Genomic DNA, 17,938 nt, shown 5'->3' on the forward strand with positions numbered 1-17,938 from the left:
TGCCAGTGAATGACCGAAAGTAGAGCAATAATTCCCTTCCTGACTATAGAATGAATGATGCGCATGACAGGAACTGTAGCGTGACCCCAAACATTTTAAATGTGATTGGTGGTCAAAAGAAAGACACTGAGCTCAGGGAAATACAGTAAAAGTGATCTTTGGTTCGGATTTACTTTTTACGTGTACGCTACAGCACAGTGAAAGTCTCTCGCATATCCCAGTGATGTTAGGAATCACGAGTCAGAGCGCAGGTTCGGCCATGTTACAGCACCCCTGGAAGTCAAGTCAAGTCAAGTCTACTTCTATAGCTCATTGTCTTAAAGCAGCTCAACAAAAATTTTAAGGGTTAAGGGCAGTGTTCGAATGGGGGGATCCAGGACCCCCCATAAGGCATTAGGGACCCCCCATGACAAGTATAGATAGACTTAGGTGTCCCCCCAAGATTATTTTTGTAAAATATATATGCATTACACATCAATCCCCCATTAGACTTGACTCAATTTGAGCACTGGTTAAGGGCCTTGCTCAAGGGTCCCAAGAGTGCCAGCTTGGCAATACCGGGGTATACTCGATCTTCCGTTCTCTCGGTAACCACTGAGCTATCACTTTCCTCAATTTTAATAGGAAAAAAGTGCCTTTCCCCAAAATTATTACTAATGTATTTAGCATATCCTTTGATCATGTGTGGGTTGAGGCTTTGACTTAGTGATCGGGCCAATCAGGTTCCAGGGTGATTGTTGCCCAGGGAACGTCATGGAGTAGCTGGGAAGAGGAAATGGCCTGTACGGGGCTTGGAGCTCTGTGGTCAGGGATACATGGCATTTCCTGTCAGTGTAAACACACACACACACACACACACACACAGAGTGGCTGCAGTGCGTGAGCAGTGAGCATGGCTGTGTTTAAGTGAGCGAGAGCAGCACGCCGAGGAGCGTTTGTGTTGTTGTAGTTTGTTCTCTCCATGCAACGAAGCGGCGCTCTGCGTGCTGATGAACGCGGCGGTGGGTTGACGACGCGGGTGTGTGTTAGCGCGCTAACATGGACCTCGGCTCGATGCTCTACAACAGTCTCAAAGATGTAACATGGAGCACGACAACTCTGCCTCTGGACCGCCTGGTGAGCGCCTACAGACTGCCCCAGATTGTAAAACTGGACAACGGTAAGTTGGATTTATTAATAATAATTAATACAAAAAACACTATGTGTAAGCTTTTCTCCCATTTGTTCTGATGAATTTTCTTTCAAAATAGTTTTATATGTTTAAAAAAATAAATAATAAAACTCCGCAGCAGAGCAGCGCGTGGGTGGCAATGTTACTCAGATGGAATTCCAACTATTAGCCAGGCAGCTAGCGTTAGCATTAGCATGTATTCTGGCTAGTTTGGGAATATTGTTATTATTATCGCCTACGCTTCCAGTGGTGAGCTACAACAGGGTATAATTTGGGGAACAGGGTTTTTTTGCTAGCTAGCCCCTTTTATATTCTTAAATAAATATATAAAAAATAGTGCTAATACGTGTGAGCTAGCCTAGCTGCAAAGAGTCAGCTGTATGGCACTGAACTGCAGTTTTTGCAAGGAGTTTGTTAGCTACTGCAGGACAAACGCGACTGGTTAGCAAACTGTGTGTGTGTGTGTGAGGAAATCAAATAAATGTTTAATCCATTGCCTGCTTCATATATAAAACCGAGCTAGAAAATCTTATATAAAGCTTTTCATACCTTATTCATTTAATTAGCATAGTCTTGTGTATAGTTTTAGATTGTTGAATAAATAAATGGATATAGTTCACATAGTTAAAATAAACAAAACACGTATTTACTTTAAATATGGTTACTTTAAGACTTGGTGGAGTGGTTGGTATATGCCCTCTGATCACTCTCTGTACATGTAATAGATTTTGGGATTAGCAACATTTGGGACAGAGCTCATATAGTAAACACACTTTTTTTTACTCTTATGTGGACACACACTTAATGTTTAATGATTAACAAGGACCTGAGAGCACTGGCACCTCACTGTCCTTGACATATTTAGGCTTTGCTGATATCAGAGCTCATGAAGAATGTGTTTCTGGTGTGAAATATTACTCACTTACCAAAAGCTTTTCAGGTAACGTTAGACGGACTGGTAACCATAATAGAATGGCAATAAATCGCCAGACATACTGGTGGGAAAGATTTGTGCTTAAATAAAGTGTCATAAAATAAATAATACAATAAAATGTTGAGCAATCCAGAGGTGGTGCAGCAGGTATCATCACCACCTTGCAGATCATCTGCACTGGTTTCCTCCCAGAAACATCCCAGAAGGATAAGATTATGCTTGGTCTGTGTGTACGGTCAAACCCCCTGATAATTCACGGTTCGTTTTGAACCTATCGATCAGCAAGTTGCGTATTATCTCAAAATTCACGGGAATGTTCAGGACCGACATTTTAAACTATGTTTATTATTAAACAATAAACCCAACTCACTGGTGTAATGTCCAGATGAATTTCACTGAGGTGTAGAATAAGGGCTGTGTGAAAATTCTTACAGCATAAGAACGTAATGTGTTCTGAGGGACCACTTTGTGTGTGGTTCTGTGCAATGGACTGGCATTATGTCTTGGGTGTATTACTCCAGCGTGACCCTGATCAGGATTCAGTAGTTAGTAAATCCGCCATTAATAACTAAAACATACGACGGTCATATTAAAGCAAGTTGGTATTGTTATTTGGAAAAGGGGGCTTTTCTGACCACGCAGAAAATTCTGCCGTATAGTGTTTAAAATATGAAAGGGAAATAAATGACGCATAAGCCTGTCTACAGGTCAGATTACTTGGTGCGTCTAAGAATCAATTCTTTTTTCCATCCTTACCGACCAGCTAATGACTGTAATAAAGCCCCTAAAGGTACAGTGTTCGTGTGATATACTGCCAAGTACCTTTTTTTTGGTTAGGAGGTTAGGATAATGTCCTTAAATGCACTGTACAGTCTCTGTTCTTAATACCTTCCGGTGCTGATACGATACAGTGTCCCATTTCCATGTTGTTGTAGATAAAGTGATAGGACTGTCATTCTCTCCAGGGGAATCTGTGGAAGGGCTAAGAGAAAACGACTACCTCTTGATTCATTCGTGTCGGCAGTGGACCACGATCACCGCTCATAGCCTGGAGGAGGGCCATTATGTCATTGGGCCGAAAATCGAGATCCCGGTCCATTATGAGGGTGAGGCTGTGCTGCACTTGTTCTTTTCTGGCTGTTACTCTTAACTGTGCAATCCCTTCTTTCATGGAACGAGTTGCGATATGAAGCAATGTTTGTGGTGTAATATTCACAACAAGAAAAAAAAGCAACGAGATGATCTAAATGAGGAACCGGACCAGCAGGTTCTTCTATCTATCTATTTATCTACCCATTCATCCATCTATGGCATTTCCCATCAGTTTAGTGCTGGCAGGCAATTTTCTAATGGCTCTCACTGTATTGATGTAACTATTAGAAGGTTATTAAAGTACTTCAACGCTAAGGTAAGGCATCGAACGATTGCCGACGTATTCAGTTGTCTATAATTAAATGTGAAGAAAGGAGTTTAATATGTAGAGATAAAATTAACCCTGTTATGATTTAAACCCCAGTAATGCTGTATAACCTTTCACTCATGATAAATGTTGAATACTGGAATAAGTCCCTGTTGGCATCTGGCAGTGTTGATGTGTCCTTTGTATCCAATCTCTGTTTTGCCTTTCCTCAAAAAAATAAATAAATAAATCAACAAGGAGGAATGTTTTTGCAACTTGACCTGTCTGAGAGAAACCTGAGCAGAAAAGTCACTAAACATGCACTCAGTGTTGAGTTTATTCTTATCTTCACAAAGTCAATATTAATTGGATAACAGCAATCTAGAAGATACTTGCTTCATAAGTTCAAGTCTAGATGACTCGGCAGCAAAAACGTTAAACAATCAAGGACTACTTCAGAAAGCTATTGATTAGCTACCTCAGTTTGTGTGGACGTAGAAGGCAGAAAGGATTTATTTATGAATTTTATTGTTTATTGCGCAGGTCAATTCAAACTGCTGGAGCAGGACCGAGATATTAAAGAGCCGGTGCAGTATTTCAACAGCGTGGAGGAAGTGGCCAAAGCTTTTCCTGAACGAGTGTATGTCATGGAGGAAATAACATTCAATGTTAAGGTAGGTATGTTTGTTTTTTCTTTGCTTTCTTTCGGTTTTCTACCTACATGTTTTTATTCCCTTTGTTTTAACTTCTGTTAGCATAGTTTCTAATCACTTGTCATTGAAATGCCAGAAGACATGTAATACTGTTCCTTATTGGGTTTGTTATTTATAAGGCGCATAATACGCAATCTATTTCTTGTGCTCTATTAATCCCGATCTTGACCGGCAGCATTTTAACAACATGGCAAGTGGGCCATTGAATCGGAAACAAACTGTTCATTGTCTTTGGAGCTGAATTCACAATGCCATTGCCTTGTCCAGTCTGCATAGTCCCATTTGTCTTCGAGTGAAAGGTTATATTTGTGTTGTCTGTGGTTGCCTCTTAATTTCTGCTGATAGAAAAAATATTTAGAATGCCTACGTTTATGTAGATTCCGTTTGAAACTAAGTTTCCGTTTCTAATGCTAGCGTGTGTCCCCCCCCCACAGATGGCGTCAGGAGAATGCAACGAGGAAACCGAGGTGTACAACATCACCCTGAACACGGGAGACGAGTTGACGCTGATGGGTCAAGCTGAGATCCTGTACGCAAAAACCTCGAGAGAGAAATCACGCCTGAACACCATCTTCAGGCGCATCGGGAAGCTGAACTCGATCGCTCGTCCAGGGCGGGGCAAGATGCCGTGTCTCATCTGCATGAATCACCGCACGAACGAGAGTGTGAGCCTGCCGTTCCAATGCCGTGGACGCTTCAGCACATGCTCGCCCTTGGAGCTACAGATGCAGGAAGGCGAGCACAGCATTCGCGCCATCGTGGAGAAGACGCGGCTGCCCGTCAACGTGACTGTGCCCGCGTGTCCGCCGCGCAACCCGCATGACCTGCACCCGATCCGAGAGGGTCACAGATACAAGCTAGTCAATGTGCGTACTAAGACGGTGGTGGTGTGCTGTGTACTTCGCCCCAACGCTGTGCTGCCTGTACACTTTCCGTTGCATGTTGCCACAGCGATGCCTCGCTTGCTGGTACCCGAAGGCCTGCTGCACGGAGAGGCATGGCTGGAAAGTGTAGTCCATCGCTGGTTTGCGTACTGCCAGGAACAGTTCGATATCGACAACTACTCGAGAGCAGTTCGTGACGTGAGGGCCGACTGGCCTGAGGATTCCAAGAGTCCCAAGAAAGGCACCAGTGGAACCGGATGCACGGTCGGGACTGGAAACGGAGGTGGAGTTGGCACCAATGGCTGCCCTGCACATCTGCCCAGTTCACTCAGCTCAGCCCGGGACGAGCTCACGCAGTCATTCCACCGACTATCCGTCTGTGTCTATGGGAACAATCTACATGGCAACAGCGAGGTGAATCTGCAGGGTTGCGTTAGCCTCTACGGCGAGTTCGTGCCTCCGGAAGCACCAGATGCGGATTATCCATTTCCAGAGCTGCTAGACAGTTCATCTGGTCCTTGTAAAGCGGATCTGCCGTACGAGGAACTGTGGTTGGACCACACACAGGCGCACAGTCCTGCGCACGAGCAGGAGGCGGTCCGAGGAAACGTTAGTATCTCCAGCTGCCCGCCTTGTCTGCCATACCCCACTGTGGGTTCCACAAGTGCTGCCTTCCTCAGTGCTGACATCAGTCTACCTCCACCCCCTGTGCCTCCAAAATCTGAAGCTGTGAGTAAAACTTCCTTGTTAAATAAAAAAAAAAAGTAACCATGTAACATTAAATGTTCAGAACAATAAGCATGTGGACGTAACCTTGCGTCATGGTTTGTGACATTGTCCTGTATTAGAAATCTGTCGAAGGGACACTGCATTATAGTGGCATATAAAGAGTGATAATCTTGTTCCTGGTGCTTTGTGTTGTCAAAATACACATACAGATATTCATGATTTAAATTGTCAACATTATGTTTGACCTTTAGTCGGTCATTTGGAGAAAAAAACAAACAGGTACTCGGCAAATTATTGCTTGAGGACACGTACCAACGTATCGTTAACGTCGCAGGATGTTAGTGAAAGTAGGGAATAAAATATAAAGATGCACGCAGCGATGATTATTTTTGTTTATTAAAAAAAACGACAAAAGTTTTAGTTACCTTTTAATATTATGGGCATGTTATGTCGTCTTTTTTTCTCAGATGAAGCTAATAAGACTTAATAATTAACTGTAAAACAAAACCTCTTTTATTGAACACTTTCCCCCAGGTGGAAAAAAATAAAGGAATGGTTTTACCTCTAGGTGTTACACAGAATGATGAGTAATATATTAAAATAAAAATTCCTCACATAAAGCACCATTTATTACATTTTTCTACCTGGGGGGAAAGGGTTTTGTTTTACAGTTAATTATTAAGTCTCCATCAGAGAAAGGCTGTTCTATAACAAAATGATAAGGTAAGAAAGAAAGGTGCTTTATACATGTCACATGTATTTTACAGTATTTTAGGGAGCTGGGGCCAGAGCGCAGGGTCCGCCATGTTACCCCTGAAGCACAGTTAAGGGCCTTGCTCAAGAGCCCCAAATGCATCAGCTAGACGATATCCCGGGGCCTGAACCACAGACCTTCCGATCAGTAAACCAGAGCCTAATCTACATGATCAGATTATTTTGTAGCTGTGAGATGCTTATAAGCATGTAGTTATAAGTAGTCTTATTGAACAGTTCAACAGCGCTATGATAGAACTATATACCAAAGGTCATACATACCTCGTAGAGCAAGTCCTCAACGTTCTCCAGCCAACAAGAGCGAAAGAAAAGAACAACTCAGGAGAAGCTCCCTGGCATGTTAATGTAGTGAGTCTTTCAACATGGACTTATTTCCAAATATACTCATCCTGCCTTTCACTTTTCAGCCTTGGTTAGAATAAAGTTTCTCCTACGGATTTCTAGGTTCCTCCGAAAACCTGTTCCATCAAATGAGTTCATTCATGACACTTTGATAACAGCTTGAGTGTGCACTGGACACGCATGTTTAATCTAGAAGTTTTATTTACTGTGACTAGCAAAAAGTACACATTAAAACTAATTGATTTCAGAATCCATGATCTGTATCCTGACATCCTGAGCCATAAATACATACTCAAAAAAAAAAAAAAAAGTCCAATGTTAATATATAAAAAAAAAAAGTGATTTATTAACAAGATAAACTGAAACAAGAGGAAAACCAAATGGAAATGACTATGTTCAGTTAGACTGTATCTACTGATACAATTTAATATTAAGAATAGATGGTCCACAGTAACACAATCATCTGGTCATAGCCAGTCATGGACCTCTGTGTATATGCAGATAGCGATTCATTTTAATGTGTTTTAGCTGCTCTGTAACATAGCATGCTCTGAAGTTAAAAAGAAAAGGCAGGGCTGTGTGTGTGTGTGTGTGTGTGTGTGTGTGTGTGTGTGTGTGTGTGTGTGTGTGTGTGTGTGTGTGTGTGTGTGTGTGTGGAGATGGCTGGCTCCAGGGCTAGAACTGGTAAATGGCCAATAATAGACAAAACAATATTAGCCAAGAAACCGCAAATTATCCAGACTTTCTGATGTCCTCGTAAAGCCTTTTTTACACCATTAATGCCAGGGTGAGGGATGAAGGATGGTGTTCTACTTATGGCAAAACTAAAAACAGAAATGTCACCTAGCAGCGTGCATACAATCGTAAGCGCAGCTTAAAGCATGTCGTCAGGCAGTAATAGAAACAGGCCAGTTGAGACCTGAATGAATGTGTGCAATGACCAGTCTATATGCAGAGTTCCATTAAAGTTCAACCAGGATCAGTGTTCAGACTTTTCAAACCATTCCACACACCACTTTCCTCCAAAGTCAAACCCTTTTATCATGAAAAAGAATGCTATTGCTTAAAAGCTGTGAGATTTAATTTTCAACCAGTTATGACTTATTAACCCTGATCCCCACAGGTGAAGGAGGAGTGTCGGTTATTAAACGCTCCTCCAATTCCTCCGAGGAGTTCCAAACAGACGGCCCAGAGCTCCAGCAGCATCCCGGTGCCATATCCACCCACAAAACCACGGCAGCCAGATACGCGTTCCCCGAGCCCTACGCTGTCTTACTACTCTTCTGGTCTGCACAACATGTGAGTATTAATCACAACTAATCCGGAATGTATTTGAATTGCTCAATAATAAACTTTTTTTTTGGTATTCATTTTTGCAGAGGAGGAGAGAGTGAGTCCTTAAAAGAGACGGAGGAACAGAACAATGCATGTTACCCATGCAACTGGATTCGAACGGACGGCAACAAAAGCACCAAACCACCCCCCTGCCTCGGCCCCTCCACCGACACTGCTCTGTCACGTCTCTCCTGGCCAAACGACTTCTGCGGGCCTGATTTCCACAAAACCGAGGACTTCTCCTCAGTGCATTGCCGCAGTTACTCCAGCTACCCGAGGAAAAGGACCCCTGGAACCCCTAAGACTTGTCCCTCAGGCCTCTTTGACTTTGACAGAGGAGAGAGGAGCACTACAGCTACAAAGGCTCAACAGCCAGCCCAGTTTTGTACTAAATCGACTAGCTATACCCTGGATATGTATCATGAAAAGCCCATTGAGGAATGCAACACTAAACAGAGCAGATCCTGCCCTATTTTGCCACCAAGAACCCCCAAACCCAGTGACGCAAAAAAAGACAAGGAATGTGCATCAGCAAACGTGGCAGGCGACGACACTACACAACATCAGGTGGACAGAGTGAATCAGGGAACTCCACTGTCCTGTCCTTCTGCTGTAGAACTACAATGGCAACCACCAAACAACCTCTCAGGCCTTTCCATAGAAGAGGTGTCCAAATCACTACGTTTTATTGGTATGTCAGAGGACGTGGTCGGGTTGTTTGTTCGAGAGAAAATCGATGGCAATTTGCTTTTGCAGTTAACAGAAGAGATTCTGTCTGAGGACTTTAAGCTGAGCAAACTCCAGGTCAAAAAACTCATGCAGTTTATCGGTGGCTGGAGGCCCAAAATGTAAACTTGAGCAAAGAAAAAAAAAAACCCAAACCAATACGCTACATAACACTACAGCCTTCAGTATTGCGGTCGACTGTTTTGTATCTATACGCTATGCACAGTCTGAAACCTTGTAATGAATTTACTGGTTTGTAGAATATATATGTATGAATGGAATATAGGGTGCTTCGTGTATTAACTTCCTGCGTCTTGACCTGTACCCTTGTCTCTATGTAATCTCTTTCTCTGACCTTATGGTACCTGCACAACACACTTCATATTTTGCAAAACCAAAGCCTTTCAAAATATGAATATATTTTGTTTAAACCCAGTCCTGCCTTTAAGCCTGTTTGGATGAACATCTGTAGAAATGGTGACCTTTAATACAGTTCTCTATTTAGACAGAATAGCAGACACAACCGTAACACGTCTTGTATGCATTAGATTGGACGCAATTGCTGGAGGTATATGGACACACATGTAATTCAACAGGCTTCTTTTGCACAATTATTTTCTTTAATGAATAACAGTAAAACAAATATTGTTGGTCCTCTGATTTTAGGGAACCACGAGTAATCTTTTTCAGCCATGCATCACCAAGCAATTTCTTTTGCCATTTAAACATGTGATGCATGTCGGTAACCACCTCCACTCTCCAGAAACATACCACATGCACAATGCAATGATACAGCATGAGGATGACCCAGAAAAAAAATGCTGTATATGCAGGATGCAAACCTCTTAATTATAAGGTTATGAACAGCTCAGAGTTGAATCTCGGAGCTATTAGCATAAAAACATCAGAATTCCAACATGACGTGCCATCGCTAAATGCACTTTAGTTTTTTTTTTTTTTAGATGTCTATCTGTTTCTCTGCACCCTTTATTTTCTTTTGCTCTTTTATATAATGTTGACAAAAGCAAAACAGGAAGTTGCAGCTAAACTTTGCCATCACTGCCAATCGGATTACCTCACACTCTTTCAAGCTAACGACATATCTTCCTGTTACATAATTAACATGGAGAACATGAAGGTTTTGTTCCTTTTGTTGAAATTCCTAATTAGTTTTTAGAGCTGGACAGTTGTGTAAAGTGTTTGGTTGTTCGTTAGAGATCGTGCGTCAGTGGCCAATCAGTTACAGCATTTTTAAGTTGGAAGTAAATCAGGATCATTATTCAGATATTCATTCCAAACCTTCATTTTGCACACAGTGCCATTTTGGTGTGGAACTCCAGTACCCTGATCTCTTCCTTCACCAACATAGAGACCAATTATTATATCTCAATAATAAAAAACATTCACTACAAAGGTGAACCACCACATTGTAATCACAGGATTGTTGACATTTCATCCAGAACTCTAGTATAACGGATCGAAATTGACACTACAGTATATGTAAAGCTCCTTACATCCAGGGTTCCCAGCCAGTGAAGGTCCTGCCAAGTATATTGGCATCTGTCGCCTGGTCAATAAGACAGTTCACCTGCTCTTCCACACTCAGGTCTGTCTCTCCAAGCCGAGCACGGATATTGTGTTCCGTGGTTCCTCTAGCCACCTCCAGCATGCCTTTAAACGCGGGGTCCTTCTCGAAGCCGAGACGCAGTTCCTCACTAATGGAGAAAATATCAGTTATTACTAAAATACTCCTAATTTAATTTTTAGCATGGCAAATTCCAAATGCAATCAGTACAACATTCCTACCTGTGCGTTTGGGATTTTAATGCAAAAATTTAGCCTTTATAGTGCAATACTTCGGCTTCTCCCATTAGGGGTCGCCACAGCAGATCATCCGTATTCATGATCCGCATGTTTGATTTGACACGTTATTACGCTGGATGCCCTTCCTAACACAACCATTTATCCGGGCTTGGCACTAAGAGTGCACTGGCTTGTGCAAACCTAATGGCTGGGGTTGGTTCCCTGCCCGGGGATCGAACCCGGGCCGCAGCGGTGAGAGCGCCGCATCCTAACCACTAACCAGGGAACAGCCTTTATGGTGCAATAAGGGTGCAAAAGGTATTTTAGAAGTTTGGATTTACAGATGTTCCTGTGTGGTTCCCCCAGTTACTTCTCATACAAACCCCTTAGTGTTTAATGCCAAAAATAGTACAGTTTTAGTACAATTATTTTCATCATTATGAGTCTGCTGTGCTGTGAAGGAAAGATATATCTACAGTACTCCTTATTGGATTTACAGCTTTGTGTAAAAGGATAAAGTTGACTGGAAAGTTCATTTGGGGAAAAAAAAGTCATCTGGGATGTAAAGTGTCTGATGCTTCCCACTGAAATGAAATTACCTTTTGCATACAAAAGCTAAACGGTTAAATCCAATGTAGTGAACCATTATCCAAAGTGCTGTAACGGAGCCCGGCTTACCTGGTTATAACCGAGGGGTTAGCGCCCTCTAGCTTCCTGCGCGCGAAGTTGATCTTTTGTAGAGGGTACCAGTTGATCTCGGTGGTATCTACACTCTCAGTCCAGGTGCCTCCTTTCTTAAGCTGCTTTAGTGCAAAATTCTAAAGAGATTAGGAGAAAGAGACTTATGAACCTGGGAAGTTTGGTAGTAAGATTTAGACGTGGCCAAGCCCACCCAGGAGTATTAAAGATTGGTGATCAGTATGGGGTAGTATACTGTATTTTGTTAATAATTTACTCTATTGTACTGTATAAACTATGTGTGTATATATATTATATAATATTATAAAAACCCAGCTAGGAAGTATTATAGTATTAAAAAAATATATATATCCATCTATACACACACATACACCGGCCACTTTATTAGGTACACCTTACTAGTACCGGGTTGGACCCCTTTTGCCTTCAGAACTGCCTTAATCCTTCGTGGCATAGATTCAACAAGGTACTGGAAACATTCCTCAGAGATTTTGGTCCATTTTGACATGATGGCATCACGCAGTTGCTGCAGATTTGTCGGCTGCACATCCATGATGCGAATCTCCCGTTCCACCACATCTCAAAGGTGCTCTATTGGATTGAGATCTGTTGACTGTGGAGGCCATTTGAGTACAGTGAACTCATTGTCATGTTCAAGAAACCAGTCTGAGATGATTCGCGCTTTATGACATGGCGCGTTATCCTGCTGGAAGTAGCCATTAGAAGATGGGTACACTGTGGTCATAAAGGGATAGACATGGTCAGCAACAATACTCAGGTAGGCTGTGGCGTTGACACGATGCTCAATTGGTACTAATGGGCCCAAAGTGTGCCAAGAAAATATCCCCCACACCATTACACCACCACCACCACCAGCCTGAATCGTTAATACAAGGCAGGATGAATCCATGCTTTCATGCTGTTTACGCCAAATTCTGACCCTACCATCCGAATGTTGCATCGAGACTCGTCAGACCAGGCAACGTTTTTTCCAATCTTTTATTGTAAAATTTTGGTGAGCCTGTGTGAATTGTAGCCTCATATCCTGTTCTTAGCTGTCAGGAGTGACACCCGGTGTGGTCTTCTGCTGCTGTAGCCCATCCGCCTCAAGGTTCGACGTGTTGTGCGTTCAGAGATGCTCTTCTGCATACCTCGGTTGTAACGAGTGGTTATTTGAGTTACTGTTGCCTCTCTATCAGCTCGAACCAGTCTGGCCATTCTCCTCTGGCATCAAGGCATTTGCACCCACGGAACTGCCGCTCACTGGATATTTTCTCTTTTTCGGACCATTCTCTGTAAACCCTAGAGATGGTTGTGTGTGAAAATCCCAGTAGATCAGCAGTTTCTAAAATACTCAGACCAGCCCGTCTGGCACCAACAACCATGCGACGTTCAAAGTCACTTAAATCACCTTTCTTCCCCATTCTGACGTTAGGTTTGAACTGCAGCAGGTTGTCTTGACCATGTCTACATGCCTAAATGCACTGAGTTGCTGCCATGTGATTGGCTGTTTAGAAATTTGAGGTAACGGGCAGTTCGACAGGTGTACCTAATAAAGTGGCCGGTGAGTGTATATATACAAATTATAGTTTATACAGTACAATAGAGTAAATTAACAAATTACAGTATACTACCCCATACTGATCACCAATCTTTAATACTCCTGGGAGGGCTTGGCCACGTCTCGACTTGCGAGATTTTCAAGCTACAATGGGGTCATCTAAACGCATCTCCATCGTAAGCCAGGGACTTCCTGTATTCAGTTTGAATGCTACCCCAGTTTATATAGAGCGCTACATTGGAAGGAGCGTGATGATAGGAAGAAAAAATCAGCGGTGCTTGTGAGGATCAGCGTTCCCCGTTCACAGAATGTCATTTTTTATTTATTTTTTTACTTTTGCTCAGATGCACGTGACGTTCTCATACCTTCCAGTCCAGAGAAGGTTCTTTGACGAACACGTCCATGGTGTTGAGGAGGAGGTCAGGCTCATCCCTAAAAGCCCGGAGCGAGTGTACCATCACACTGTGGATCAGGCCCGACTCCGCCATGGGCTTCATCAGACTTATAAACTGACGCGTAAGCCGGAATGGCATCAGCTCAGGCACTGGCAGAAACTGAAGATAAAAAAAATGTTTCAGTTACACCTAATGCAGCATGTATGCAAACTTCTGGTTCCTGAAGGAAAATGCAATCAGGAGAAATGCAAGTAAAACTTGCAGCAAACCTGAGTAGCCGATCCAAAAGCATGCCCGAAATCAATGCCGATCATGCCACCCGTCTCAGTATTGATCATGAAGTTAGAGAGGTGCCGGTCTCCGATACCCAGCACCCACTGACTGATGCAGAGCAGCGCATGAGAGCTGGCAAAATGAGAGCGCAGGGAGAGGAAAGCCTCCGGTGTTGTACTCATCTTCACAAAGGCTCGTCTGGTAGGGACAGAAAAATAAACAGCAGTTTTGTCACATACATATACATATTATACCCAGGTACTGTATAACAACAAGACTAGTCGGCTCTCCGCACGCCTCCCTCCATCTGAGCTCCTCGTTCTGTTTATTTTCCACACAATATAAATAGTCATTAGAGAATAACAGAACTGTTATAGCAGCATACCTCAGCAGATCCTCTGGTACACTCTGCTCAATCCGTGTAAAGTTATTTACAGTGTCTCTGCGGCTGGCCTTTCTGTAGTAAAATGACATCACACACAATGTTATGCACTCAGTCTTTCAGCAGACAGAAAGACCAAGGAGAACATTACGGCACCACTGGAGCAGGGAAACGAGCAATAACGTACTTGTAGGTCTCGGCGTATCGTCTTATTCCCTCAATCCTCCCAGCAATTTTACTGAGCCAAGAGTCGTAGATTTGCATGGGCCTGAAACGTGGTGCAAAAGAGCCAATACTAATTGTAAGTACATCAGGGAATTCGAGTGCAGTAGTAAATCCATCAATACGTGTTAATTAAACGAAACGTTTGCTAATGAATCCCATCTATAATTATCACGATGCCATTAATAGAGAGAGCATACATGGTTATGTTCTGCTGCTCTTTATCGGTTGCTTTGCTGGCCAGGAATTCTTTCAGTGTGCAGGTGTTTTCCATCCACTCTATCAACCCAATTCTGCAGACAAAAAAAATCAACAAACAAGATTTTTAAAGGGGGATCAAAATCTCAAACACAAGATATATTTCCCATTAATAATCAATTAATCCTTAAGGGAGCTTCCCATTCGTTTAAAAAAAATGTATAAAGATCCAGACATAGATCTCCTACCTGCTGGTTATTGGAACAACCTGGTAGGTACGGAGTGTCAGGCTGCGTTGTGAGCAGGCTGTGTCCTGGCTGAGGATGATGTTCATGACTCCGAAGAGCTGCTCGATACGCTGGTCCTGCCGCAGGTCCTCACCGCCCTTCACCAGGAACGGATGGTCCCTTTCATCGTTGCCTCGTATGATAAGACGTTTTGGACGGCGAATGGAAGTCATGACCTTTACCTTGAGTGCACAATAGAATTAAAATCAATACCGCTTAGCCGGCTCGGCCTCATGTTAACCTCGCACCAGAGCTGGATGTGGTCTAGAGGGGTTAAGAACTTCTTTTCTTTCTAATCAATTTGCTGCTGTACTCTAGCAAATCTCTAAAAGTGGATTATTTGGACTTTAATTTAATTGGAGCGCAGGGGGTCGATTCATATAACCTACGACTGGGAGTCAGGTTAAGTACGTACACTTGATGAAATGCCTCTGGAGCTTGTCTAAATGAAGATTAAATTATTTAAGAGAGTTTTCGCACACTCATCCGTTGCACGTCATCAACAGTGAGTAAGAAGCATGTGTAAAATACAATAGCTAGTGTAATAAAGATGAATGAGGTGGATCGCTTTCTCCATCATTGATTTTCTAATATGGCTTAAAAGTAAATAGACTAAGTGCCTATTCTCCAGTCAAAGTGAAATAAATCAATTCAGGGATAAATCACCATGCCTATAGTGAACATATCAATGATTTCTCTATGCCAATTCAGATTTACACGTCTTTACTATTTGTTAGCTGTTTCGTGCTTTTAGATTAGATTTTCTTTTCATGTTACCTGGTGTAATACCTTTAAGAGACCACGTGGGGGCATTATAAAGCATCCTGTAAATACAATTGAGCTCCATCATTCCTCTGACACATAATATGGATGATACAAGAGACTTTCACAGGAATTTTTTTTATTTTTTTTTTTTATTGTTAATAAATTTATCCCAAGCCTACCACTGAAATAAGCCCCTGATCCTGGAAAAAGGATCAATGTGTTTACTTGAAATAATGCAATGTTTTTCCTTTTCCAAGTAAATGAGAAAATGTTAAAATGGAAAAAACATACATATGAAATATTAGTTTAAAAAAATAATAATGAAGACCACCATTTATAAGTACATACCCTTTCATCAAACCCTGTAATCTTCGCATGGTACTCAGGGAGAGGCTTGGATCTTCCATCATACTGTCCTAAATTTGGAGGAAAAGAAGTCTTATATATATATTTATACACACCCACACTCCCACACATTATATTGCCAGAAGTATACTCTCATCTGCCTTCACATGCAAATGAACTTGAGTAACATCTGATTCTAAATCCACAGGGTTTAATATGATGTTGGCCCTTTGCAGCTTAAACAGGTTGAACTCTTCTGAAAAGTGTTCCACAAGGTTTAGGAGTGTGTTAATGGGAATCTTGGGACCATTTTTCCAGAAGCGCATTTGTGAGGTCAGACACTGATGTTGGACGAGAAGGTCTGGATCGCAGTCTCCGCTCTAATTCATCCCAAAGGTGTTCTATCGGGTTGAGGTCAGGACTCTATGCAGGCCAGTCAAGTTCTTGCGCGCAGTCTGGTGCGCAGTCATGTTGGAACAGGAACGGGCCATCCCCAAACTGATTCCAAAAAGTTGGGAGCATGAAATTGTCCAAAATGTCTTGGTATGCTAAAGCATTAAGAGTTTCTTCCACTGGAACTAAGGGGCCGAGCCCAACATCATAATCCCTCCCTACACTAAACTTTACACTTGGCACAATGCAGTCAGACAAGTACCGTTCTCCTTGCAACCACCAAACCCAGACTCGTCCATCGGATTCCCAGACAGTAAAACGTGATTAGTCACTCCAGAGAACACGTCTCCACTGCTCTAGAGTCCAGCGGCGGCGTACTTTACTCCACTGCATCCGATGCTTTGCGTTGCACTTGGTGATGCATGGCATGGATGCGCCTGCTCGACCATTGAAACCCATTTCATGAAGCTCTCTACACGCTGTTCAGCTAATCTGAAGGCCACATGAAGGTTGGAGGTCTGTAGCTATTGACTCTGCAGAAAGTTGGAGTGCACTATGTTGCCTTTCACTTTGTTATACTACCACTTCCAGTTGACTGTGGAATATTTACTTCGAGGAAATTTCTTATTGCACAGGCGGCATCCTGTCACGGTCCATGCTGGAATTCACTGAGCTCCTGAGAAAGACCCATTCTCACACAAACGTTTGTAGAAGGGGCCTGCATGCCCAGGTGCTAGATTTTATACATCTGTAACCATGGAAGTGATTGGAACACCTGAATTCAATTATTTGGATGGGTGAGGGAATACTTTTGGCAATATAGTATATTATATATATATATGATCCGGAAAAATGTCTAATTGCATATTGGAAATTTCTATTGCATATTTCATTAGAAGATCTTTTTGAAAAGCCTGATGGATTTCTTCTAACCTGGCACCTCAATCTCGTTCCCGAGTGTGTCTGCGCTGAAGTTACTGAGCCAGGGTGAATACTCCTTCAGATTCCTGGCTCCTTCTGGAAACCTCTCATGGACAATGCCAGATTTTCCACTTTCCTAATATATTCCTTATCCTTACGCTTGTCATATAGCTTTAAACCATCCGAGCCAAAAAGCTGCTCCACTTCTTTGGAGAATTTCTTTTAGAAACACAGACAACAACAGAAAGTAAAGGTTTCACCTTGTACTCCTACTCATACAATGAATTAACGATTGGGCTGAGAGCTGTAACTGAGAACCTGGGCGAATTTTTTCCGGAAGGATCCAATCTCTTTGTCTTTGGCGTTGCAGAGCGACATTTTCATTTCTTCATACAGTGTCCTCATCATTTTCTTGTCCATGCTGGGCTTCTCCAACTGACTCTTAACCTCATCCCACCAATCCTGCAAAAGAGAAATCATGGCATGGTGTTGGGTCAAAGATGAGAAGTGATGAAAAACTGCCTCTCTTGATTGCATTTGTTAACAAAATTCATGTAAAACGTGTTCAGTACTTTAAAGAGCATTTCAGGGTTGGTGAGCTGCTGAAGAGCATCAATAAACTTGTGAAAAACTCCTCCTCTATCCAGTGTTGTCTTGAGCCTAGAAAACGCACAAACGGTCACATAA

The 17,938-nt window shown here is 42.5% G+C and overlaps 2 protein-coding genes across 2 annotated transcripts in view; one reads left to right on the plus strand and one right to left on the minus strand.

The window, feature by feature from the left end:
• Positions 1–692: 692 nt before the first annotated feature.
• garem (GRB2 associated, regulator of MAPK1) lies at positions 693–9,442 on the plus strand. The gene is made up of 6 exons (XM_046850916.1): positions 693–1,159; positions 3,071–3,211; positions 4,048–4,178; positions 4,652–5,830; positions 8,070–8,245; positions 8,326–9,442. Exons 1-6 carry the CDS (start codon positions 1,039–1,041, stop codon positions 9,131–9,133), a joined length of 2,556 nt encoding a protein of 851 aa, XP_046706872.1. The 5' UTR covers positions 693–1,038; the 3' UTR covers positions 9,134–9,442.
• A 163-nt stretch (positions 9,443–9,605) lies between these two features.
• The window catches only part of prkdc (protein kinase, DNA-activated, catalytic subunit), a 55,955-nt gene continuing 47,622 nt past the window's right edge, over positions 9,606–17,938 (minus strand). The window contains 13 exon segments of the mRNA XM_046850915.1: positions 9,606–10,722; positions 11,489–11,628; positions 13,436–13,624; positions 13,735–13,936; positions 14,124–14,195; positions 14,308–14,388; positions 14,543–14,635; positions 14,789–15,009; positions 15,941–16,008; positions 17,264–17,338; positions 17,341–17,470; positions 17,570–17,713; positions 17,824–17,911. Of these exon segments, the coding sequence (XP_046706871.1) occupies positions 10,518–10,722; positions 11,489–11,628; positions 13,436–13,624; positions 13,735–13,936; positions 14,124–14,195; positions 14,308–14,388; positions 14,543–14,635; positions 14,789–15,009; positions 15,941–16,008; positions 17,264–17,338; positions 17,341–17,470; positions 17,570–17,713; positions 17,824–17,911 (1,708 nt within the window). The 3' untranslated portion in view covers positions 9,606–10,517.

Source organism: Silurus meridionalis, chromosome 6 (assembly GCF_014805685.1).
Source record: "Silurus meridionalis isolate SWU-2019-XX chromosome 6, ASM1480568v1, whole genome shotgun sequence".
NCBI classification, from domain to species: Eukaryota; Metazoa; Chordata; class Actinopteri; order Siluriformes; family Siluridae; genus Silurus; species Silurus meridionalis.